Raw genomic sequence first — 27,385 nt, forward strand, 5'->3', positions numbered from 1 at the left:
ACTGAAACCACAGTTGTGCGATACAGCCGGTCCTGAGGCCAGTCTTGCAGGTGCAAAAGGCAGGGCACTTCATGAAGCCTGATACGGCCCTTGCCTCTTTTCTAGATTGTTCTCTGGGATTACCCACACTGGTTGGTAGATAAGTAGTCCAGGATAGTATCAGCAAAATGAAATGATGCATTAGAAGTGATGATATATTTTTTCTACTTATGTAATAAATAAATATATACCACTTGTTCAACAAATTATATATTTCTTTTTTAAGAAAAACAACTATGATTTAAAATGAAAAGTTTCACATTTGAGTGTAGAATTGAAACCTTTTGTGCTTGGACGTAGTGACTCTGAGAATCTTTCATAGCCGCAGTACAATATCTCATTAAAAGGAATAACAAAATAAAAACTCAGTTATTTCATGTTAATTTGTAAATTGATGTTATTTATTTCATATATGTAAATATAAATAAAAACTAGTGTTGTCTCATGGAATGAATAAATCTAGTCAGTGAATAACATTCACACGCAATGGGATGTCTTACTCATTGAGATTAAACTGTTAAATATGTTAAAAGTAGAACCACATGTTTAAAAACTACACGCATAAGAAAGTTGGTGAGAAATGTTTAAAAATACAGTATATGCCCCTACATTTGCATCAGGAAATTCACACTGACAGAAAATGTAGTTAAGTATATCTTTACGTAATCGACATCATTTGTCAACCTAACAAACTTATAATAGTATTATTCCCACGCAGCTCAAGAACTGCAACTTTGAGTATCAGCCCATTTCTTATGATCAGCACAACCATCTGTACTGTGCTTTTAAATCCAGTTGTCATGGAAATTCAAATGGCTTCAGTGTCAGAAACTGCTGCCCTTGCCAGCACGCCAGCTATGCTGGGGGTTTATTTAGAAACTCCTTGTTGAAAAATCTTCTTGCCTCAACATTACTGAGCGAAACAGAGCAACGAGATGGATTCTGTCTTCTATATTCAATGCTTTCAACCATGGCATCTTTTATTACCTACAAATAGAGGCAGAAGATGTATAATTAGTGTTGCTATGAACTCATGTAAACATTTTTTGACCAAAACAAAAATATAATTGATCTTTTTATAAGGCTATTCTTTTTGAAATATATGGAGAGAACTCTATGAGTTGTACATGCACATTGAAATTCAACATCCCACCATTACACTCTTGTTAAGCTCATACCCAGCTACTCTTCCTTCCCCCACCAGAGAAAAAAGTATTCTGGGGTGTTCTAGATTTTATGCTGATAAAGTCGGGAATGAAATTTTTGTAACATGGTAAAATTTGTTGGTTCTGTCCTTCACAAAGAAATTGATAGTAGGGAAGAAACAAGTAATTACTAAATCTATAATTTATGTTCTTTATAGCTAGTAGGCTAGTAGAAATGACAGAACAAAAGAAAAGTACAAACTTTCCTTGCTGGGGAGAGAAGGCATTGCTGAAACACCGTGCTCTGAGATTTCATTGATGAAAATGCATTACCACTTTTTATTCTGAATAATCTTGACATATACCCAAGTTAATGGTGACCAGGAGAAAATATAGGCAACCGCAACCTCTGAGAATTGCTATTGGAATTATCATACACTGTTTATGGTATGAAGTTAGCCTGTTAGGAATTTGAGGAAAGAAGAAACCACTTGGAATCCGGTAGAAGCAATTATTGCAGAGCAATGGGAATGGGCTTTGGAACAGAGGCCTGACTCTTGGCTCTGTTGCTGCTTTAGAACCTTGTTAAAGTTAGGACGACTCCATTACCCAGGACAGGACTACAAGGTTTTATCTTAAATGACCAATGAGCTGGACATTTCAAGGCATCAAGAAACAGAGGCAAGTCACAGGGTTATTCCACGATTCTCTGTATTCTCTACCCCAGGGATTGCTAAACAACATTCAGGCATTTCAGCCTTCTGCCATGGCAGGAGCACTTGGCAAGTCTGAGCAGTTCAGGGCCCCATGGCCTCCCCCACTCAGAGCTGTTGTGGCCCACTTGGCCCTGGAGACACCTGCACGGAGGGTTCTGCCCATCCCCATTTGTAAGCTCACTGGGTGGGCACAGTTCAATGCCTGGAGGAGGGAGATGTGAGACCTCAGTGATGCAGTTAACATGCAATTAATATCCTGTTAATTTGTGTCAGCCCCAACAGGCCAGCCTCTCAACCTCTCATAGTAACTTTAAACAGCACTCGTATTCTGGAAAGAGGGAGTTAGCATAGGAATGTGATTCTTTCATACGCTTTATTTTAAAAAATAATACATGTAATTATCTTCCGGGGAAAATGGGCTCCAATGTTACTGTCTTTTAAGTAAAGCAGATAATTGCTGATCCTATTTTTTCCATGACAAAGGGAAACATAATTAATTTTGTCATGACAGAAGATGTTTCAGATCTATAAAGGAGACTTTGAGCAAAGGCCTCTTGGCTGTGTGAGATGAAGGGGAATCAGTTTAAATGCTTGAGCTTGATTCTTCTTCTTTAAAATAGAAGTAATATCACTAATGTGAGGTTTTGTGGGGATTGGAGATCATTTATATCAAGTGCTTTGCACGTTGCCTGGCACGTAGGAAACCTTCTGTTAACCAGTATCTATTACCGTTGTTATTTTTAAACTGATCATATGTGATGAAAATTAAGAGCTCTAAATTAAGTGAGGCTATAAAGTTCACAAGAAATAAACACACCATGTGCATAGCCGAGAATGAGCTTACTATAGTGTATAAGTCAGTAAATCAACTTTGCTCTTCAAAGCGCCCTACTGCATCTTCTTTTAATAATCCCTCTGCCTTTCCAGGGACCCACGTTGGCAAATTTATCGGTTGTTTTCTCCTTCTTCATGGTAACCCGAGAAATATCAACCCTCACTGCAGAGAACTGCCCAAGTAAAATAAAAATCAACTGTTTACTTTTCAAACACCCAAAAAGCTTTAAAATAGAAAAGAACACAGGGGAAATTATACTGATAATCATGACTGCTATCATTTCTTTATAACGAATTCATGAGCACAAAAAAATCAGGAATACTAATATCAAGATCTAGTGGATTTACCATAATTGGACCTAGTAAGCAAGCCATTCTGATAAAGGAAAATGAACATTTACATTTATAACTGAAAAAAAACCCCAAATTATATGCAAGTTGAATGTGCAAGTTGAACCACTAGGTGGCGTATTAACACTATGAAACCATTAACCAGGTTTCAGGTTTTTTTTTTTTCAAATTACTGCAGAAAATGCCCAGTTCCTGGGAATTAAAATTCTGTGATACGAACAGAAGTTAATCAGTACTAGATCAGTTATTAAATTCAAACCTTTTGGCATGCTACATGATGTAGCCTACATACATACTAGATGTTCCCATACAGCCTTTTGGCATGCATATGAGTAGATGTATCCAAAAAGGCAATACGTTAAATTTAAATCTTTCTAGGAATTATACTAGTAATAATCTTAGACAGTGTTTATATCTACTTTTATAAAGATATTTTATATCTTATTTTTAAAGATAAGAACTTGGACTTATACCTAGACACTCTTATCAAGATGATGAACTATCAATAAATTAAGACTTAAATGCCAGTGTTTTTGGATATATGGCTGTCCTCATTTTAATTAACAGTTAATATTTAACACTTTATAGAATTATTTGATAAAGAATTTTAACATCTCATTCTTATGCATCATTAGCATTATCTAAATAAACTGACACACAATAAGTTCTTAGAATTGTGCCTATTCAGTTAATAAATTGAATGAGTGAGGCTGGGAAACAATATATTTTTCTGTGATAGCTGAATCAACCAGGTCCTACAAAAAAGATCCTGGAAGGCACATTTCCTCCAGATCAAAGAAGTGCTTACGAGTAGAGTGTGTAGCCATGCGACATGGCCAGGCACGCACTGTGTACAGAGTCCCCATGGTCAGAAACTCTGTCTCCAACCAACGCACTTTGTACCCTGACACTTGTCAACAACATTTTAAATATCCATCATGAAAATTGTATTGCATATTTATTTTAGGTGCCTAGCATTGTGATCAATATCTCTAGAAGATACAAGGCAAATAATGCAAGTCACTGTTGTAAAAGTGTTTATAATTTATAATTAAAACCAGAAAAGGTATGAACATGAATAATAGTTATTGTCGTCATTATATTAGCAGCTTCAATTTACTGAGTGTCTGTTAGATGCTAAGCTCTGAAATTATACGATTTTACTTAATCCTCATCCTAATCCCACAAGATGTGTATCATTATTTCCCCTTACAAATGAGGATAGTAAAATTTGGGAAGGTTGACCAACATGCCCATGTCACCTAGGCAAGAGGCAGCAAAGCAGGGATTTGAATACCCAATTTGCTCTGATTCCAAAGCCTCGGAGTCTCCCACATACCACATATCTACCTATGCAAGGCACTATGCGTTAAGTTTCTTTAAAAAAAAAAAAAAAGCTTGAAATACTACAGTAATTGCAAAAGCATTGAGGCAACGTCCAGGCAGTGAAAGGAATTTGGGAAGACTGAGTAAGTGCAGAAACCCGATGCTAATGAGAAACCCAGGCTGCTGTCACGAAGTCAGCAGAAACAGAGCAGAAGTCCTCTCACATAAACTGGAATTTAGCTTCAGTAAAGCAGGCCAGCCAGGATCTCCAAGACAAATGAAGCAACAGGAGTGTGCAGCTGCCTGAGACAGCGCGGCCTCCACAGAGCCAAAACTGAGATCAGATTGTGAATGGAAGAGGAAAACTAGCCTTAAGCCACAGGAGTCACAGCTACAAAGTTGAAAACTTTCTTTTATGGGATCAGCACATAAGTGAGCTGCATTCTAAGAATTTATATTCACGATGTCCACTATCTACAACAACTCTAATGGTCCGTGGCAGTAGGCATGTGCCCGTGTTGCTAAAGTGTAAATCAGCGTCTTACTCTATTCAAAGGGTGAGAATGAGAAGTTTAGCTAATGATAGAGCCTAATGAACTCTCCAGCATCCTAACCTCAGCAGAGTTTAGTTGCTCTTTATATAGATCATCACTTATTAAGAAGTTTGATTCTGAAAAAAACAAATGTGTTTTCTTGGCTAAAGTGAAGAAGCAGGGAGTCACCAAGGGAGATATTAAATGTCAGTGAAAATTGAAAACTTTACCTGGATACGAGATACCCCCCCCCCAACACCCACACACACACAGAAATCACTTGAATGTAAGTCTCAATGGTCATATAATTTAGGAGAAAGCCTACATTTATTTATTCAAAAAAACATTTACTCACTGTCTAAGCTAGTATTACCTGTACAAACTTGTCTATCTTGTTAATTCTGGGCATTCACAAAGGCCTTTGGGTGTAAGCACCATGGATTTTCAGGGGTACAGGCTATGGACATGCACAGGTCAGGGTCCCCTTTAGTGAGCAGCTTCTGTTTCCAGGGCCATTGTTTATGCATCACCCAATTAAACATTCTCCACTATAATTAAAATAGGTTCTAGCACACCTGGTTTAGAGATAAGGAAACCAAGGCTCGAAAAGTTTAAGTAGCTTATTCAAAGTCACACAAGTGGCCCATCTGGGACTCAGAGATGATATAAAGCCCATGACCTTGCCTCTACAATGCTGTGCCAAAAATGTTAGCAGAACTTGTTAAAAACTGCTTAATTAATGGCTTGTGAAGAATTAAGATTTGATGAGCTATAAGTTAGGACAGTTATTTGGGGATTTAGATATTTGTTCAGGCTGTAACTTTTTCATTTATATGTCAAACAAACTACTTTGAAGGATATTTGTAAAATATATAAATAGAACTATATCATTCCTTATAGCAAATAGTTTAGCAAGTTTTACATAAACCAGAACAGCAAGAGAAATGTAGTTGTTTAAGATATATATGTGTACCTGTATATATATTTCCAATTCCAATAAAGTATTTATATATTCTTATAATATAATTTTTTCCATTTGAGGATAACTTATCAAGTTGAATACATTTCACTCCAAGGAATATATATATAGTTTTGAGTTTACTGGCTCATACTGACAAAATAGGATTACTGTGACATTAACCCTTAGCTCTCTTCTCTTTTAATAGCATGAGGTTTTATAAAACACACCTAACTCTATTTCAAAAATTTCTGTTCACTCTCTGAAAATCACAGATTAAAATATTCATTTTCTCTTAATATTCTTTCAACTTTCACAATCACTACAGAAATAATGCAGCATGTGGCTCTCAGGTGTCCACTGCTTGTAAGATTTTGAAAAAAGGAAATAAATCTATTGAGAAAATGATATATTATATAAATTTTGATAACCATGTCTTACATGAATTATCACATATTTTTAAATGAAGGTTTAAAAGAAAGAATTTTAGTTTTGTAGGAACTGAAGCTTTTGGGGAAGATTTCTTATGTTTACAGAAATTAAAGATATTGATTAACAAACATATTATGGTGCAATTGTCATGACTACACACGATATATCATTAGTAGTCTCAGGCCAAACTACACAAACAGATGAACTATATTTGCCAGAGTTCTATTAGGTCTCAAACCATAATTAAAGCCCATATACATAGAAGACTCATCCACATACTCTGAGTTCCTTTGCACCATTCAGACAGTTTCCCAGAAGACTGGCAAATCAGACATGATGCCTTTTCCTCTCCATTTAATTTCTTTCTTTTTCTCTTATTCTTTTTCTTTTTTTTTATAATGAACAAAATCCAATCGGGCCAATTAACGCGAGCTTTCACAACTGATCACAATTTTTCAGACACTATGATTTGGAACCACAAGCCAATTAGTTGGATGACACAATAGTGTTCATAAATGGTGAGTTAAAAGCTAAAGACTTCACGTAGACACAGAATCTTGGAGGCAGATATACTAGTGATAGATAGGAATGATTGATAGTGAAGAGAAAGACTTGTTTGTAAAGTTTCTAAAGCAGAATATACTTGATATATCAAGGGCTAAAAATGGGGGAGGCTATTACCTTTGGCGACACTCCCAAGATCCACAAAAAGAAAATATTTAAAAGCATGAATATAGTCATTAAAATTCATGTCATGATATTTTTGTGGATTAACTACATTTCTGGTAACATTCACTTTCATACTTGTATATTTTCTTTTCATAATCTTTCTTCTTTACTTATAACTTATTTTATCATGTGAGGAATACATTAAATACTTCAGTAAAGTGGCTGAGTGTTAACCAAATATTCAATAAAATAATAGCAAAGAGTGTGGCTTTGCCAACTTGGAGGCATGAGTTTTCTTATTTGTGAGTTTTGTAGGATTCTTTTGTAGATAAATAAAATAATTCATGAAAGGTAAAGGGGCATTTTGGGATGATATCACTCATAAACCTTATTTTTAATTAATTAAAAAGAAGCTTTGCTGTATTCAAGTGGTATGGAAATAATCTGGCATTGTCAATGGTCACGGGAGATACTTACATCAATGTTGTTCAGGGTGTTGAAATACATAAGATCATGCAGCCTCTTGAATGCTTGATTTGGATATTGAAAATTGAAGGTTGAAAATGGTGATTCGGGGTCATCAAAAATATCAAAGTCAGCTATTTCTCTCTCTTCCTCAGTTTCTCTTGGAACACCTAAATACCAGAAAAATCACAAATTGGTGTTATTTTGAAAACTACAAAATATCTCTAAAACTCAGGGAATAAAACAAACAGACCTAAAGACAGCATTGGGAGCCCCCACAGAGCCATGTAATCTGAAGTATCCCTGGACTTTATCATGTCAGTGTGTTCTGACTGGGTGACTTCCATCTGCCCCTGTCTGCATCTCTGTGCCTGAAGGCTTTCTGCCCTACCCTGCAATTGCAGAAGGCTGCTTTGCCCAATAGCAGCAGGCTGGAAATTCTGGTAAATAACACTTTGCCCCAGGCAGCAGTCAACCAAAGACTGTAAGGAGTTAGGCTATAAATATCCGAGGTCGCCTGCCTTTGGGTTGTGTGTGGGAAGGATGAGCCTAGGGCATGGATTCTATTCCATTTCCTAGACTTTCCCAGCAGGGTCAAGTTCCCCTTGTTCCCATCATGGTAGCCAACTGATTGACACATGCTTTGTTGTCTGCCTTCCTTCCCCACTTCCCCACTTCCTTACTAATAAACTGGAGTGTTCTCTAGTTCACCTAAATAAACTATTTGTACTGGAGTGCTTTTCTCAGAATCTGCTCCTGGGGCAACCCAAACCCAAAACATTATGTAATTGTCTTCATGCCACAGAAATCCCCTATATGTGCCAACTGCTCATTGGCTGTCCCCTTGAGAATTAACAGTGGTAGAAAATTCTGTTTTAAGCGCTCCACTGTTGGATAACTAATGATGTCAGCCAGTTTTTCTTTCTTCTGTGCTGAAATATGCCTCACAATAACCTCCACTCCTATTGATCCTTTCTCCATCTTCCTGAGAAACTTAGAAAAAGACTATTTTCCTCTCCATATTCCCATCACCCATCTTCTCTATTTTTTGTGTCTTTCCATTCACATAATGGAAAACTACATTTTCTGGTCCTGAAATCACATGGTTTTTAGAGCCTTAAGCATCCTGCCTGTCAATCTCTAGACCTCCTTTTCTTTTGTTACTTTTTTTTTTTTTTTTTGAGACAGAGTCTCACTTTGTTGCCCAGGCTAGAGTGAGTGCCATGGCATCACCTTAGCTCACAGCAACCTCAAACTCCTGGGCTTAAGCGATCCTACTGCCTCAGCCTCCCGAGTGGCTGGGACTACAGGCATGCGCCACCATGCCCGGCTAATTTTTTCTATATGTATTTTAGTTGGCCAGATAATTTCTTTCTATTTTTAGTAGAGACGGGGTTTCGCTCTTGCTCAGGCTGGTCTCGAACTCCTGGCCTTGAGCAATCCACCCGCCTCGGCCTCCCAGAGTGCTAGGATTACAGGCGTGAGCCACCACGCCCGGCCTAGACCTCCTTTTCTTAACCAGTATTTTCCAGGATACAAAAGAGTGAACAGACTCCTCTGGATGTAATAAATGGAACAACTATGCCTTCAGCTTGATTCTCATTTTCTATGAAATACAACATGGCGACATGAAATTGCTAGCCACGTTTACCATGTTGTACTGTTAGATTATGTTAATCTTGTGGTCAGCTAAAATTCCCAGAATCAGAATTTTTTACATGAATTTTCTGCAATAAAAGCTCTCTTACAAGAGGGATACTCAAAATATTTGATTCAAAATCAATCACAACAAACAAAATTCAAGGTCTTAGAGTAAAGCCCCCGAGATTTTTTGCTAAGCTAGTCGTTAACTCTTCACTTTCTGGACTGTGAGCAACTCCATGGACGGAAAGAACAGAAGTACCTGGGGGCTCAGCATAGTAGCTATTTATCAAGGTGTGGAGGTGGGGAGGCATTTGATATTGTAACAGCTGGCACAGCGGTGCCAGAGTAAAACAGCTCACGGTCAATTTGGCCTCCCTACCAAATGTCTATTTTATGGAATATGAATATATCCCAACATACCTGGAGCCTTGTACTTTCTGAAGTTGATGTTGGCCAGAACAAAGTGGATGATGGTTGGGCAATCTTTCTCCACATCAGGATTCTTGGGTTTAAAGACATAGCACTCCTTCAGTCCTTCCCGATCAAACACGTTAGGATCGATCTTTGGAAAGGGGAGCTTGTTCATTTTGGCCCACTTTTCTGCAAGTAGGAGTTCCTGCAAGGGAAAGATGCATTTGTTCAGCTGATCTGACCATTATTCAATATTCATGAGGTGCCTTCTACATGCCAGCAGTATGCTCCTTGCTAGGATGAATAAAGACCGTGTTGCCAAGAAGCCCATCAATCTCAAAAAAATATCAAAGTATTCTCCAAACAAATTCACTGCTGTTATATCAACTTTTGACACAGGGCTAGCTCCGCAGCAGGCATTTGGAAAATAACTGGTAAATTAAACTGAATGAAATTATGCTGAAGAAATGACTAAAGAAACAAATATTATGGGTTCAGAGTATTTATAACCATGTGAATGTTTTTTAACCCTCAGGATTAAAAAAAAAAAGAATCTGATGACACAGAATCAGGAACATTCTGTTACTGGATTTTTACCTGTATCATCTCCATAACAGTGTTAAAAATACCTATTAAAAATGCATTCATTTTATGTATGTGAAAATATTTGAACTACTCTGAATCAGCTTTTGTTGGTGTCTGATAATGAAAAAAAGTTGAGCTTCCGGCCTCAGCGCGTTGCTATTCCACGTGTAATGGTCAAGATTAGACCAGACAGAGGTGCCAAGAGCTTTGTTAATGGCCAGGGCAGCTCGTATGATTGTTTCCACACATTAGCTCCTTCCTGGTAAAAGGATTATACATCCCCACTGGAACGAGGAGACACATGCAACAGAGCCAGCTGATCTGCAGCTGCTGACATGTAACGGACCAAGAAATGTATGTTCGTTGTCCACTCTTGGGATCTGAGGTTGGTTGTCTCTGCATCAAACCTGAGTAACTCGGTGGGTAAGCCCCCAAATTAAATGTAAACTGGAGAACATAAATCAAAAGGAAAAGGTGCAGCAAATAGACCTTATTTCCATTTATATGCAGCTTCAGAGAAAGTGAGATAAATAAGAAACAGAGTATCACAGTGGTGAAAGCACAGGCTCTGGGGCCAGATGCCCAAGTCCAGATGCAAGCTCTGTGGCCTTGGCGTGTTTCTTAACTCAACGTCTCCGCACTTGATATCCTCAAAGATAAAATATGGAAGACATGAATAATCCCTCTCTCATAGACTGCAGTTAGAATTAAATAAATATTTTATAGTGTTTAAAACAGGGATTGTTACATAGTAAGAGTTCTACACATGTTTGATAAATAAATACCAATAAAGAGAGCAAAAGAGATGGAAAGAAAAATGGGGGGAGGAGACAAAAGAAAAGAGAGATAGGAACAGTATTAGGGAAATTCCTAAGGAGAGAAGGTTTGGGGGCAACTGGCATTAGAATCTTAAGTTACTTTAGACAATCCTTGTCATCAATTGATCCATTCAACAATAATCATTAGTGGTCAATCTAGGTTCCATGCTAGGAGTTGGAGATACAACAGTGAGTAAAACATTCATGGCTCTTGTCATGGGATTTGTAGCATGGTGGGTGACAGATGGTGATCAAGTAATCCTTTCTGTTTAAAACTGTGATAAATGCCAGAAAAAAAAAAAGTACAGGTTGAGATTTTGCAGTATACCCTGGGCCATTTCCCCAAAGTATTTATTAATTCAACAATTATTGAGCACCTGCTATGTTCCAGGCATAGAGAGAGGCTGTCCCTGAAGGCAGGGAGTTTATAAAGCAATGGGCGAGATAAACAGATAGGATAGTCCAGTGCGACAGAGGTGGGGAAGGTGCTGGGTGGTTATGCACCTGGGCTGTGCAGTCTGGAAGGCCCAGCTCAGACACACAAGCCTCAACTCGCTGACTGGGTAACTTGAGGCAAATAGCTTCGCCACCACAGCTCACCAGGGAACCAATTATTCTGGAGGGCTGCAGCATGCAGTGACTCTCTCCAAATGGCGCAGCAGGGACAATAAATAACAACAAACAAACAGGGACTAGGTTCTTAGCTATCCCTGAAATAATGGCCTCTCCATGCCATTTTATTCCTATTTCATCTGGTTCTTATTTCTCAGCAACTTATTTTCTACCACTGTAGAATACAGCTAATGCAATTATTACCTTTCTCATAGGATTGCTGTGAGGATTAAATGGGATAATGTATAAAAACCTCAGCAATTCCAATTCTGAGGAAGCAAATACTTTAACATAGGACCTTAAGTACAGAGAAAAATACACTTTTCACCAAACATTCAGGACTCTTGATCATTCTGCAATGTCATGAATTTTAAGTTGACCAACTCTTTCTCAGTACCATTTACAAAGAAACAAAAATCCCAGAAAACGAAGGATTTAATGTACAGGAAAGCATTTGCTTCATAAACTATGAAGCTAAACAGAATTATGTTTCACTGAAAATCCCATATAGGTATGAATAATTTGTTTAAAATTCGAGAAAACCTCTTTTTTCCCCCTTCTCTTCAGTCGAATTAATCAGCTTGTTATTTCTTGTCTAGCACCATTCACAATTATTCATTCATGATTATTCAACAGCAAAATAAAACCAAAAGTTCACATTGTGGAGCAATTGCGTGAGGAGAGGCAAAGAAAGAGCTTTCTAGTGTTTACAAACATGACTCAAAGGTATGACCAATGATGTGTGGCTGTGGGGAGAAGAGGAAAGGGAACTACGTGATGTAAAAGCCAGGCTATTTTTAGCAGCTCACTTCACGCTGGAATCAGCAAGAGATGGAGACTTTTCCTTTCCTTATACAATCCCGATGTGGAAAAGATTAAAAACCGACGACGATAGAGACAGTGATTACAAGATGGAAAAACCATTTCCTCTCTGATGTCTCAGTTCACTCTGTAAAGACTTGAGAAACAATGACACAGACTCTGAGTAAAACGCACTAGTGTTTCAAAAGGATTCTAAAAGAAAGCAGTGAACAAAAAATCATAGCAGTATGCCAGAACTGTGTTCTATCTGTCACTGCCCCTTTTGGTGGTGGTTTGACACCTCAGATACCTCACATTTCCATAGACTAGTTTATGGTAAACTTACAATGTGCTAACTAAAATGATTTTCTGTGAAAGTAAAAATGACAGTCTCCTTCAAAGTATCCTTTTACCAAGTGATACTTTGTAAAATGTCTGTGCTCATTGTTGAGTGCCTAAAACCTGATGAAAATGTCTTGAGGGAGAGGAAAAACAAATGAATACCAAATAAATACCAAATACCATAACTAAATGCTATTTCTAGGTAACAGAAATATATTCAAAACATAGTATGAATAGCATATGTATGCCATTTTATTTATTTACATGTAAATATGTATTTTTAAATATATGAAAAATATATTTATCTACATAAATGCATATATGTAAAATAATAAATTGGCTTTTCATGATAGGAAGTAGAATTTTTTGTCTTTGTGCAAACCAAGAATGTGTGTTTTCTATTCTATAATGTTTCTCATTATTTAAAACTTATTTTTAAGATTGGGAAGAGGGATGGCATATAAAAATGTAAATAAACACCAGAATCTTAAAAAAATATTGAAGTGACTAACATAAGATACATCAAATAGAAACGACAATTGAGAATTCATTATTTTATGGTTACAGTCACTCTTTCTTTCAGTAAAAGACATACTGGTATTAGGTCCCAAAAGCTTTATAACACAATAGGCATGAAGGTAATTTTCCATATCTAATATCGTATAGAGTTTACATAGTACTTTGTAATTCTTGTAGTTCTTGTAAGTTCATCACAAAAAGGTTACTATAAACTCACAAAAATATGTAAGGAGAAATTAATGTTGGGTATATCTACTCATTGCAAGACATCTGATCCTCAGTGGCCAATATGGATATAGTAGATTGATTAGTGCCCCCTAAAAGATAAGTCCATGCCTCAATCCCTTGGCCCTGTGAATATGTTCTTATTTGGGAAAATAATCTTTGCTAATATAATTTAGTTAATGATCCTGAGGTGAGATCATCCTGGATTATGTGGATGGGCCGTGAATTTAATGGCAATTATTCTTATAAGAGATAGAAGAGAAGAAACACTTGCGGAAGAGAAGGCCATGCAGAAATGGAGACAGAGACTGGAGAGACGCAGCCACAAGCCGAGGAATGCTTAGAGTCCCCAGAGCTGGAAAAGGCAAGGAAGGATTCCACAGTGGAGCCTTTGGAGAGAGCGGAGCCCTGCTGATTTCGGCTTTTGGTCTCCAGAACTGTGAGAGATTATGTTTCCGTTGTTGTAAGCCATCATGTTTGGGTTGATTTGTTATAGCAGCTCTAGATAACTAATAGAAGAGGTAAACCTGGAAGTACGATATTTAATTCTACGCAGTTTCCTTCGCTAGCCATTGTGGATTGGGGTTCACAGAGCTAAGGCTTGAACTAATTTGGCCATGATGTAGCCAACCTAGCAACTGTAAATAAATCACATGGAGAGAGTCTGAACAGGGCCATGCCCCAATGTCAACAAATAAGTCTGGTCACTGTGGAAAAACACAGGTTGTTTTCCCTTTATTGTAAGTTTAAGTGGAATTTTGACCCTGAGTGAAACATAGGAAGATGAATTTAATTTAGATACATTATTCCTATCATTTCTGAAGACTGCCTCACTTCAAATTTTCTTTCTTTCTTCCTTGTCTCCTTCCCTCATTACCTCCTTCTCTTTTCTGTTTTTTCATTTCCTTTAATTTTTAAGAAAATAAGCCCATTGTTCTAGCTTCTGATCATGAAGCACATAAAAGAGCATTGAACAACTGAACCAGATTTATGTCCAATATATGGTAACATAATATAGCATAATATAATTTATGGCACAATAACTTTAATCCATTACTCTCCATACAATTTAGTAAATTAAAGGGGAAAAATCTCTAGGAACAAACTCTGAATTCATTATTCCTTGCTTTCTTGCTCCCCAATAAAACCCAAACTCCCCCTTTTCTACCCTAAATTTGCAATCTGTTTATTTTGCATACTTGAGAGTAAAGACCCTGGCTTATTTTTAGGACCAATACTAAAGACAAATCTTATTAATTGTCCTTAGATGGACCCTAATGGTAAAGTCAATTAATACGGTATCTATCTAAGATATTAAATGGTTAACAAAAAGAAACTTGACAAAATAAAACAAACAGCTGCTTTTCTTAGGAAAATTAATAGGAATAATATTTACAATGATGAGACTCTTTATATCAGATTATTATTAGGGTATGCACTAACCTAAAAAAACGGTGTCACTTACATTGACGTCATTAACTTTCAAGGCCAGTTACAACATAGATACAGCATAAACTGTGGTTGCATTTATCAAAAGTCGTGATATACATCTTTCTGTATCTTCCTGACAAAAATCTGACATTTAACTATACTTATAAAATGCTAGAATTAACAGTAAATATAAAGTCAATGGTTCTGATTTTTGCCCTGTATTTGTGCTATACTCTTTTATAAAAAAGGTATCCATATTTCAATGTCAAAAATAGATGATTCACAATTTAATCATCTTAATAAAATCATATTGCATGTATCTATTAGAATCTCCATTAAAGATTCTCCCCTACTATCAAAAGAACTTCACACAGACTTCTCATCAATTTTCATACCTTACCATACTCTATCTAAAATAAGTATACTATTTTAGCATTAATAGTATAACATCTTTATCAATTTAAAAATTATAACTGGGTAATCCTTTAGACCCATTAGGAATACATACTTTTATAACAACACTCATAGGGTTACAAAGTGTTTTCAATATTCCAAGTAAGGCTGAAAAGTTTATTTTGTTTACTTTGTTGAACTTGTTGAAGTTCATTTTTGGAGAATAAATATATTATATGTAATATATTGCAATATCCTTTATATTAAATCTCTGAAAATATAATTCAATACTTTTGGAATGATAAGTTTCATGTCATACTCAATAAATGATGAAAGGACTTGTATATATTTGGAGAAAGGAATCAGAAGAAAGGAATTGACAAAATAATTTTAAAACACATCTATAAGAATGCACAGGTAGGAATGGCTATAAATATATTTAAAAAGGAGTGATTGGAGACATGCTCTTTAAGATAGTAAACATATAATAAAGCTACAGTTACTAAAATTCAGTATGGTACTGGGATAAGAATTATCAGATTATTGTCAGATGGGCTAACAGAACACAACAGATAAAAACAAAAAGGATCCTTTTGCTACAATAGTAATACAGTATATGATAAAAAATAACATAATAATGTTGAAAAAAAGCTTATTAAAGATTGTCATTACATGCACAATATATTCAGATAGATTAATGAGTTAAAATATTTTTAAAAGGCTATCATAAAAAAATATTAATTCATATTTAAATCATTTTGAGCAATATGAATTTCAAGAATGAAACCAATGGAAGAAGTCACTACATAAATATTTTAATAAAATCGTCAGCAATAAAATTCTCAACACAAATGATATATTAGATCATACTTATAAAAATAAGACAAATTTTCATATGCTTAAGACATGAAAAGAATGCTTATTAATCAATAACAGCAACATTAATAATCTAATTAAAAGTAGCTTAAAGACATGACTGACTATACAATAAGCATGACAAATCATTTAATCTCACAAGCAAAGAAAGAAAACTGAAGCAAAACGTGGAAATTTTTCTATCATATTGTAAATTTTTTTTTACTTCATTTTTAATATTTTTTGATGCCAGCAAAGGAATATAAAACAGGGACTCATAGATACGATCAGATATAGTAACATAACTTGGTGCAGCTTTTCCAGAAAGCAATCTGGAAATATTTAATAAAAGTCATAAAGTGATATGTTTCTAGATACCAGCCTAAGGAAATAATAAAAATGTGATTAAACGGCCGGGCGCGGTGGCTCACGCCTGTAATCCTAGCACTCTGGGAGGCCGAGGTGGGCGGATCGTTTGAGCTCAGGAGTTCGAGACCAGCCTGAGCAAGAGCGAGACCCCATATCTACTAAAAATAGAAAGAAATTATATGGACAGCTAAAAATATATATAGAAAAAATGAGCCGGGCATGGTGGTGCATGCCTGTAGTCCCAGCTACTCGGGAGGCTGAGACAGGAGGATCGCTTGAGCCTAGGAGTTTGAGGTTGCTGTGAGATAGGCTGACGCCACGGCACTCACTCTAGCCTGGGCAACAGAGTGAGACTCTGTCTCAAAAAAAAAAAAAAAAAAAAAAAAAAAAATGTGATTAAAGATTCATGTACAAGGATCATGATTATAGAAAAATGTGGCAAGGCAGCAATAGTCTAAAAGTTGAAAATAGAACATTGTTAAATTCTTGCATATTCATATAGAGAGATACTATACAACATTTATATACATCTTACATATATCTTTTATATTTATTTTATTACATCTCTTTATAATTATGTTTAAAATATTTAATGGCATAGGAAAATAGTTATAATATAGCTGTAAGTCGAAAGAAGCAGAATGCAAAACTATATGACCCTGGTGGTCACATACACACACACACACACACACACACACGCACACTCCAAAGACAGACTAGAAAAAAATACCAAAATACTAGCTTCTGTTTAGAAGCACTTGATGTATATTCCAGATTTCCATGTATTTTACAAGTATACATTCTTCTTAATCATAAATAATAAGTCAACATTTTAAGAGTACTGCAAAGTATAACGGTTCTTTTTTGGAGGTGCAAAGTGATATTCTAAACCTCCTCTCAATATCAACTCATTGAGGCAGTGGGGCTCTGATTCATATGTAAAATGATGACTTTGACATTTTACTCCCCCATTGGTAAAATGAATAATACAGTACCTTCCACCACCAGAATCAGACTGTAAGGTATCATCTTAGAGTCATCCCTTTAAACCCACCTCCCCACTGTTGCTCATGGGTCATCAAATTCTGCTCCTGGTGTTCACAGTCACCCACCCTGATGCAGTACTTCATTATCCTATGGTTGGCTAATTCCACTCCTATGGTTGGCTAATTCCAATCCTTTGCCTCCCATTCTCCAACTCATTCTACTTTCCACTGTCAGATTAATCATTCTAAAATTACAATTTCATGAAGTCATTTGTCTGCTGGAAATCGTCCACTGGTTGTCTGTTCCCTATCATTCACTCTTAAATCCTTCCCGGAAGCCCTCCTAAGGGAGCTTGATATCTGTCAGTCTAATCAGATCACTCCAGTCTCTCAGATGTGCTCACTGCTGTTTCTGTGCTGTTTTCATCCTATTTCATGTATTCCCCTGTTCATCAACACCAGGATACACCAATCTATTTGTATACTAACCTGCTAGAAAACCCATACTTATACAAACCCAAATAATCACTTAAAAATAAATTTCACAGTTTCCTTCCAAGTAGATCTTATGTATAAAAGCCTTTCTCCCCAAAAAGTCAAAATGTTACAGAGATCCGGAACTATGTTTTCCCATTAACTGCTGCTGCACAAAACATAGCACACAGAAGAAAGCACATGAAAAGGTTCACAAAGGAGGCAGCTGGTAAAGGGTATTAGATCCTCATTTTGTAGCCTTGGAATCTGGTCCCAGCCTGACCACTTCTTAGCTAGCACTTCCCCAGCCAGGTCCTGCCTATGCTCGTTTCATGTATCTTATTTAATTTTTTGATGAGGCCTTAACTCATCCATCCTTGCTTCCTTGTCTAAATACCACTACCTCACTCAAACAAGATAAAATATGAAAGAATTTCAAAAATATGAGGTTTTCTATATATTTAAGGATAATTATTATAACTGCTATTAATCTTGAGAGCAATTTAATCATCATATGCTAGAGAAGAAACCAGATTGCTGTCAGAGCACACAGGTTACAGATGATGGACTGTTTCAATTAATCTCTATCAATTTCCATTTCTTAATCTATGAAATGGGAATAATAACTCCGTCTCTCTTAGAGCATTTCATTCATGCACCTACAAAAAATGTCCTACATACTCACATTTTGGCCAGCACTTACAAGGCAATTAGGACCAAATGATTAACACAAAACAAACACATGTACAAAATAGTATTATAGTCTCAAGGGGTTCACACACAGAGGAAGCAATATATATGTAAGCAAATATATACAATACACCATGATAATTGCTGTATCATTAGAAGAATTTATTAAGTCCTAAGTACTGTAACTATATGTGCGAAGTCAAGAAAGATAACGTCTGTGATGTGTTTAAAGAAAGTTTGGGGTATTCCAGACAAAGGAAACACAAAGTACTTATGGTTTCACTGGAGTGAGGCCACAGTGCTGCCCAGCAAACTCTTCACATTGCCCTATTCTGGACTTTTGCTCATTTCTTCACAGAGGCAGACTTTTATTCACTTTACGCTCCTGACTCCACTACCTCCCTTTTCTCATTCTCACAAGATGCACACGATGACACTGATCCTAATTCCTATAAGTTAGAAGTCATCAGATGAGATCTATCGTAACTTCTCTTCTTCATGCCTAACAACGAGTGTCCATCCATAGCCATTGTTCCCCCTTCTCTCTTGCCCCGATATGCACATTTCCATACTACTCTCCACGTGTGTCTTTGATCCCCCCCTTCCCTATAACCTTCCCAGACTTTATCATATGTCTCATTCCTCTCCTCTCCAATAATATCTTCTTCATTAGTGACTCCTAGCCATCGGCATTCAAACATGCTGGTCTCCTCTATTAACAATCCACCCCCCACCACACGCACACAGTTCTCCTATTCCCCATACACTCTTACAGGTACAATCCACCTCCTTCTTCCCTAAACAGTCTACAGAATTGTCTCCATTTTTTAAAAATTTCCACTCATCCCTGAAACCACTGCATTCCAATTTCCACCCTTACAACCAACCCTACTGAAACTGCTCTTGTCCAGTTCATCAATGGCTTCTTGTTGTTATTATACATATTTTCAATTGGTTTTTGTAACATTGCATACTTCCTTTGTTCTCTTCCTTTCCCCTAGATATTGTTCTTCAAAGTACTATTTTGAATCCACTTCTCTTCTACCTAAAACTCTCCACAAACTCTTAGGTATCTTTTACCTGCTGGCTCCCAAATCTCAGCCTCATTTTCTTTCTAAGCTTTAGACCTGTTGTATCATTCTTGTCCTGCTCAGGACTCTGAACTTTATTGAGCTCATTGGAATCATTTAAATGTTTCTTCAAGTAGAAGAGTGATTGAATCATCTGCATTTTAGAAATATTCCTAATAAAAATGTAGAAAACAGGCTAAAGGGATAAGAAACTGGGTCAAAAAGACTAAGAGATCTTTAAGGCATGCAAGAGAATGCGGGAGGGAACAGAATGCTACACAAAGTCTCTTTACCTTGAACGGAGGACTGGAGTCACTTGGCCTTGCAGAGAAGTCAAAGGAGATGATAAGATCGACCCCTCTCTGAGGTCTCAGTATCAAGGGATATGGCAGGTTAAACGTGAGTCCACTGTCCACCACGTGAATCTTTTTACTTTTGACATCCAGAGGCTCATATATTTGCTCAAATTCATCAGGATCTTAAACGAAAGAAAAGCCAAGAATGAATCAAATGATCATTTGACATTATTTGTGATATAAAAAGGCTTGTTTAAAATGTGAGAGACAGAATTTCATGTGGTTAGGCCCTCAGGCTTTGAAGACAAATAGAGCTGGGCATGAGACCAACCTTAGCAATTTTAAGTGAATTATTTTCTTCAAGTTTTAGTTTCTTCATCTGTAACATCAGGATCAAAGTAATTATCAAATAAGGGTGCTGCAAGGATTAAGTCCGGCAATGCATGGAAAGTACTGAGCTCAGGTCCTGGTATTAACTCTAAGCTATGACCACTTTAATAGTATTATCTTACATTATATAGTCTTTGCTGGTTTATAAACATTTCCTCAAACATTCTCTTGCTTAATTCTTATGACTGACAGGTGAGGTAAAGGACATCTACAAATGGAGAGTGAAATGAATTAAAATTCACCTCTAAAGTGGCATAACTGGGAGTAGCAGAATCCGAATGGATTCCACGCTGCTTCTCTCATGTTGAGGGTGCATTTTGCTACAAAGTGGGGAGTCCAAGAAAATAGTCCAGCCAACACACTCAGCAGACATGTACTGTCTACCTACCACTCAGGTACAGTTCTAGGTGCTGAACAAGATAGATATAAACTCTGCTCTGACAGAGCTTATATTCTGAGTACATTTCTCTTTTAGCCATCTTGAAAATATACAATAAATTTTTAGCTACAGTCACCATGCTGGGCAAGTGCACCAGAACTTTTTCTTCCTGTCTAAATGAAACTTTGTATCCTTGACCAAGAGAAATTTGACCTGTGTATTCCTTTCCTGTTCACATTCTCCGTCCCCTCTCCCCCATGCCAACCTCTGATAACCACCATTCTACTCTCTGCTTCTGAGTTTGACTTTTTTAGATTCCACAAATATGTGAGATCATGTGGTATTTGTCACTTTATACCGGGCTTATTTTGCTTAGCCAAATTTCCACTAAGTTTATCCATGTCGTAAAAAAAAAAAAAAAAGATAAATGGTAAGCAGTATTTCTTAATTGTGTTGCAAAGAGCATACTTTTGCAAGATGTAAACAGATGTGTCATACACAAAATAAGAGTTAAATAATGATTAAATAGGAGCATATCTTGAGAAAGACAAGATTCAACAGCTTAACGTAATAGCCAATTACACTGTGTATTACCTCCTTACTATGGTTTTCACTACCATCACTTGAGTATGAAGATGCTATTTAATCCTCACAATAACTGTATAAAATAGGTACTGCTGTTATTTTTATTTTATAAGCAAACTGAGGCTTATGCTAAGTAACTGCTCAAGATTGTCCTGCTAAAAAACAGCTCAGCTAAGAGTCAAACATAAGCTAGTCTACTTTTTAAAGTACTGTATTCAAGGCACTTTTAAGTAGGACTTAAACTCATTAGGGTATCCCATTGCATTTGAAGAGGGAGATAGAGTTGCCAGTTTTTCCAAATTTATTTGAACTTGAACTGGATTTATCATGTAACGTCCACTAAAATGTCATAGAGTATGGGATAAAAGCCATATGGAAGAATATCCTCCCATAATTTAAAGTATACAAGGTTTCCAAACCTTTGAATGAGTTAATCAGGTTCTCTGATAGGTATAGAAACATAAGTCTGTTTTACAATTATGTAACATTTCCTCAAAGCAGTTCAATTGTGGACATTTGTAATGGTCATTTTATTAATACATCACCCAGATTCAATTTACAATGTACAAATATTTGGATGTCTGTGTTTTGAAATCTGGCCTGAATTAACTCATGTCTTGATTTCTTATTCCAGATGGTATATGTCACAGTAAATAGCAAAAACACAAAAGTAAACAGGAAAGAAGTCATGTAACTAACGAAAAGCTTCTCCAAAATTTGTTTCTACAGGTATACAACTATTTTGCAGTAAACTAACAAAGGGATTTTCACCATCTTATAATTTCGCTTGTTTTCAACAGATAGTCTCAAAAGTGAAGTAAAAAAAAAATAGTACACTTTTTCCCATTTTGAGGGATTGTTTCAATTCTAAGATACTCAAATTTTAATTTGTATAAACAAAATCAACATAGGGTAAACTAAGATATAAGATTTTTCCAACATAATAGCTAAATTAGATAAAAATCTCTATTTTTTGTATAAGGGTACAAAATTAAATGAGAAATAACCTAAAATTAATGTTTTCATTAAATTGTGGCATGTAGTTGTATGAGAGGAATTTTAATGAAGACCTTATGAACCAAAGGATCATAGTTTGTGATATAGCACTATTAGGCATTTACCCAAAAGAATAATTCTATTCTCTTATAATTCTATAATAAAGACATCTGCACCCGAATGTTTATGGCAGCACAATTCAGTATTAAAACGATGTGGAATCAACCCAAGTGCCCGTCAATCCATGAGTGGATGAATAAAATATGGTATATGCATACAATGGAATACTACTCAATTATAAGAAATGATGGTGATCTAGCACATCTTATATTTTCCTGGATAGAGCTTGAGCCCATCCTCCCAAGCGAGGTATCACAAGAATGGAAGAATAGGCACCATATGTACTTGCCATCAAATTGGCACTGACTGATCAACACTATGGTGCTCCCACGGTAGTAATACTCTCCAGGGATTGGGGGGTTGGAGGTGGGTACACTCACAACTAATAGACACGGTGAGCGTTGTAGGGGGGAAAAGGCAAGCCTCAAATCATGGTTAGGTGTGGCAAAGTCATAACATGTAACCAAAATGTTTGTACCCCCATAATATCCTGAAATTAAAAAAAAAAATTAAAAAAAAAAACTTTTAGCTTTCAATCCAGACATACGGTTATTCTAAAACTTGGAAACAACCAGAGGGAGATAAATGGGGTCTCACTTAGTAAAGTCCTTGACTGAAAAAGCACTAATCAATTCAGTAAACTCAGTCTAAAATGCAATCATTTTTAGCAATATTGATCTGTAAACAATAAAGTTTAATTAGTTTGTCACTGAACTGGCTGAATTTTTTTCACTGAAATCAGTACCCTAAATACATTTTTAATTGAATAAATATAAAATGAGTAAAATGTAATTTTAATGAGATACACTCTGAGAAATGACATTGAAAGTTCTTTCCAAAGATGATTCATTTACAACTATTTTAGTAACTATAAGAGAATTGGAATGTCCCTAATACAAAGAAATCATAAATGCTGAGGTGTTGGATACCCCAATTACCCTTATTTGATTAATTCACATTGCATGCCTGTATCAAAACATTACATGTACCTATAAATATATACGACTATTATGTACCCATAATAATAAAAAAAATAAAAATTACTTTAGGTTAGAACACTTTAAAATCTCTTAACAAAAGAAATATTTAGTCTATATAATACCATATTTTGGGATGAATGATATATTTCTTCCTATCATGTTACGAAAACTGTCTATAATTCTTATTTCAAAGGGCACGAAACAAAAGAAAGCAATCAGACAAGGTGATGTACAACTGTGATTCTCCAAACCCTAACACCCATGTTTATCTCATATTCTTACTTGCGATCATATCCTCAATTAAGGTTGTTGTATCCTTGCTGACAGTTCCATTAGGATCCAGGTTGCTGATTTTTAGTTTTACTCTACTTTTCTATCACTGTTACCTAAAGTACATAAATCCTTCCATTAATCAAAACTTTGAGGATGGCCCATGAAATGCTTTTCATCTTTATGAGGCCAAGGATTACATCTGTCTTATTGACTACCGGATCCCAAAGACTAAGCACATTATAAGTACTCTGTAAATACAGTGTGAATGTGAGAATGAACAAAACAAAGAAGGAAGATGAAAAATGCAGAATAATTTGAAAGAAAATAAGAAAGATGAGGCATAATTCCTAAAGTTGCCAAATTTAGCTAATAAAAATACAAGATGCCCAGTTTAATTTGAATTTCATATAATCAACAAATAATAATTTAGTGTATGTCTCAAATATTGTAAGGGTTATATACAGATATTATTTATATGCATATATACATATTATTTGAAATTCAGATCTAACTGGGCATTCTGTATTTTATCTGGCAACACTAACACCACCAAGTCTACATAAAATATTGCAAAACCATCAGGAAGTTGTTAAAATGTGGAATGTGGAACACGTGCCGTGCAAGCCACATAAGGAGCTCGGCTGGGTCATGCAATAAAGTAATAATGTAAAACAGATGTCATAAAGTATACACAAACAGAACTTCCATTTTTACATCAGAAAGATAATGACTAATAAAACTAAGGGCTGTGGGAAAGGGAAAGGCTTAAAGCAGTGTCAAGAGACCTGTGTCCCAATCCCAGCTCTGTTGAGAAATTTTAGACAACGATGACAGAATTATCTTTTTTGGTCTTCCTTTCCTGTAGAGTAAAATAACTGAATATTCTTTATACACCTCAATGTTGTAAAAGTTATTTTTTAAGCCCATCATCATTCATCTACAAAGCATAAGTTTCTAGAGGAGACATATTTTATTGGTATTACAATGGCAATAAGCATCATCATGTGCCACAAAACAAGAAAAATAATGCCACTGCCGTGTGGTTAAGTGTATTTGTATTTTGGATGGATTTTAAAAGCGGCATTGACTTTATCACAAATAGACTTTTATTATAGTTAATATAAAAGGGTTTGGATTACAGGTATGTAATCAGAAATATCTCATATCGTAGAGTTTGGTGCCATAAATATAATTCATTCAAAATATGAATTTGGACTCATTTTTTATGAGGCAACAGGAATCACTTTTGCTTCTATAATTTCCCTAAGGTCAAACAACAAATAGAAACAATACTACCAAAAAAACAACAAAATCTAAAGCTGTATCCTAATTTTCAAAAATATTTATGGGTATGATGCTTAAAGGACAGTAGAAAGTTTGTTTTTGAAATATCCCCTTTCAGTTTTTCCAGCATCCCGGCAATGTCCTTAGACAAACATGACTGAAGAAAGACGTTCGGGCAGTTCAAGGAAAGACGATGGGGCGATGAAGTATAAATACTTGAGATGACAGGCCCATCACAAAAAAGATTAGTATGTGTTGATAAGTCACCAAGGCAAATGTAACTTTTAATCTATAGCAGACACAGAGCTGAAGTATAAAGGGATTATTCTTGAGGAGGTGGCTAAGTGACAAACCTGAAAGTGACCAGGTTCTTGCCAGGCGGCCCTAAGAAAGTGACCTAACCTTTCCGAGAACTGGAGGGACAGATTCAATTGCCTGATGGAGTCTGCAGACTGGCTACCTCGGCTCCAATCCGACCCCAACGCCGCCTGCGTCCCAGCACCACACGAGAGTCAGGGGCCGTGTTTGCTAGGTTCCCTTGCAGCTCCAGTGCTGCTGAGGCCTGGCCTCGGCCAAAGAGAAACACACCACGTGAGGTATGAAAAAGGAAATGAGACAGAGGCTACGTTGCTGGTATTTTTACTGCCAAGCATAGTTGCTGAGGCATTTGTGGGGATGATTCTGCAGGGTTTTTGGAGTCATTCCTGGAAGCTCGGCCTAGAGCTTGCTCATCCCTGCCTTGGCAACAATTTTGTAAGCACCGAATTCCCTAGTTTAAACCCCTTTCAGTTAAATGAGGTAGAGAGTTTCCTACTTTCTGCAAGTGAACCCTGACCAATACAGGGAGGATCTAAAGTCTCTCTCAAGATTTCAGCGAAAATTTTCTATACTGACATGACTAGACCATTTCCCATCTGATGTCATTTTTTCTTCCCCCTCCCTCCAAAAACCCAGTAATTTGAAGCCCTTCACCTATTAAATGCAAGTTGTTGTAACTGAGTGTAAAGGAATTAGTGTTAATAATTAAAATGCTTCTCCCCAGAGAAGGAATAAAGATCTTCTGAATTAATTTCCACGGATTATATTTTTTGTACTTACCTGCTACAGCTGTATCCAGTTCATCTTCATCGAAAGATTCCTGTGTGTTAAAATCTCTCAAAGGAGACAGTGGATATGATGAATTGAGATTCAAGCCCAGCATGAAGTTGTGCACCTTCCCCGCACGGCCTTCTCTGGTATTGAACAAAGCCGAATCGCTCACCAGGGCCATTAACATCCGATGGACCCAGCTCGCTTGACCCTCATTTTGATCATCTCTTTCAGCATCTTCATTTTCGGTGCCTGAGGAAACAGAAGAGATCATTATACAGACTCTAAAAGGAATGTTTTACAAAAGGATCTTCTTCGGATGATTCAATGTTAAACTTAACAGCGAGGTTCTACGGCTTTTGATTTAATCTGTGTTGTTTGTATAAATTAACGTAGAAAATATTTCAATAAATCATTTTGTTCTTAAATTGTTCTTAGTTTACCTTTTGCCTCTAGTCAGTGTAAAGGTTCTATTCTTGAAAGTGCCCCTTGGCTTAGTCTTAGATTTCCAGGTAAACTGCTTTCATTTTCTCATTTCTTCCCTTTCTCGGTCATTTTCTTCCTTTCCCCTGGGTTCACAGACAGGCACACACAGGCACACACAACCACACACACACACGTACACACAGAAAATCCACAGTAGCTAATCCTACCTTCTACATGTCTTAAGTTTCCTGAAGAATGTTTATCCTGTTTAGTAAACATCCAGGAATTAAGCAAACTGAGGAGGGACAACTAAAGGATTCGGCATACACTTGCTATTCAATAAACACCCTTATGACCTGCTGGTCATATGAGCTATCATTTGATCCTTGATTATAAAGTTTGGGGATAGAAAACCCTGTAATTTAAACAAATGCTAAACATGTTTTTAAAATTCAGCAATCATCCCAAAGAAGCAGTTTTATGAAATGACTGTTTCCTTAAAACCTATGCCTACATCACTACTACTGGGAAGTTCCGCTGTGCATAATTTAGAGCACTGGCTCCAGAATCAGACTGCCTGTGTGCCAATCCCCTCTCACTGTTTACTAGTTACCCCTTCTCTTCCTTTGCTTCCTCATGGGTAAACCTCCTAATGCTGTTGCGAGGATTAACTGAGTATGTGCACCCATGTGGAGCTCTCAGAAAAGTGCCTGGCCCATGTTAAATTCTTAACAAATCCCAGCTAGTAGTAGAAACAGTTGGGCAGCAGCAGCATCAATATTATTTATTCATAATCAAAATCAAACAACACTTCATGGCAGAGTATAACTTCACCTGCCCAAACCCCCTCTGCTCCGATTTCTGGAAGCTCTGT

The 27,385-nt window shown here is 36.5% G+C and overlaps 1 protein-coding gene across 2 annotated transcripts in view; it reads right to left on the reverse strand.

The window, feature by feature from the left end:
• Positions 1-429: 429 nt before the first annotated feature.
• The window catches only part of PLA2G4A (phospholipase A2 group IVA), a 113,638-nt gene continuing 86,682 nt past the window's right edge, over positions 430-27,385 (reverse strand). For both annotated transcript variants that reach the window (XM_069459383.1, XM_069459382.1), the window contains 5 exons: positions 26,095-26,337; positions 19,987-20,171; positions 9,533-9,728; positions 7,481-7,638; positions 430-1,026 (listed from right to left, as the gene is read on the reverse strand). In XM_069459383.1, the coding sequence (XP_069315484.1) occupies positions 895-1,026; positions 7,481-7,638; positions 9,533-9,728; positions 19,987-20,171; positions 26,095-26,337 (914 nt within the window). In that variant the 3' untranslated portion in view covers positions 430-894. The remainder of the gene's footprint in view (positions 1,027-7,480; positions 7,639-9,532; positions 9,729-19,986; positions 20,172-26,094; positions 26,338-27,385) is intronic.

This window comes from Eulemur rufifrons, chromosome 27, assembly GCF_041146395.1.
Source record: "Eulemur rufifrons isolate Redbay chromosome 27, OSU_ERuf_1, whole genome shotgun sequence".
NCBI lineage: Eukaryota > Metazoa > Chordata > Mammalia > Primates > Lemuridae > Eulemur > Eulemur rufifrons.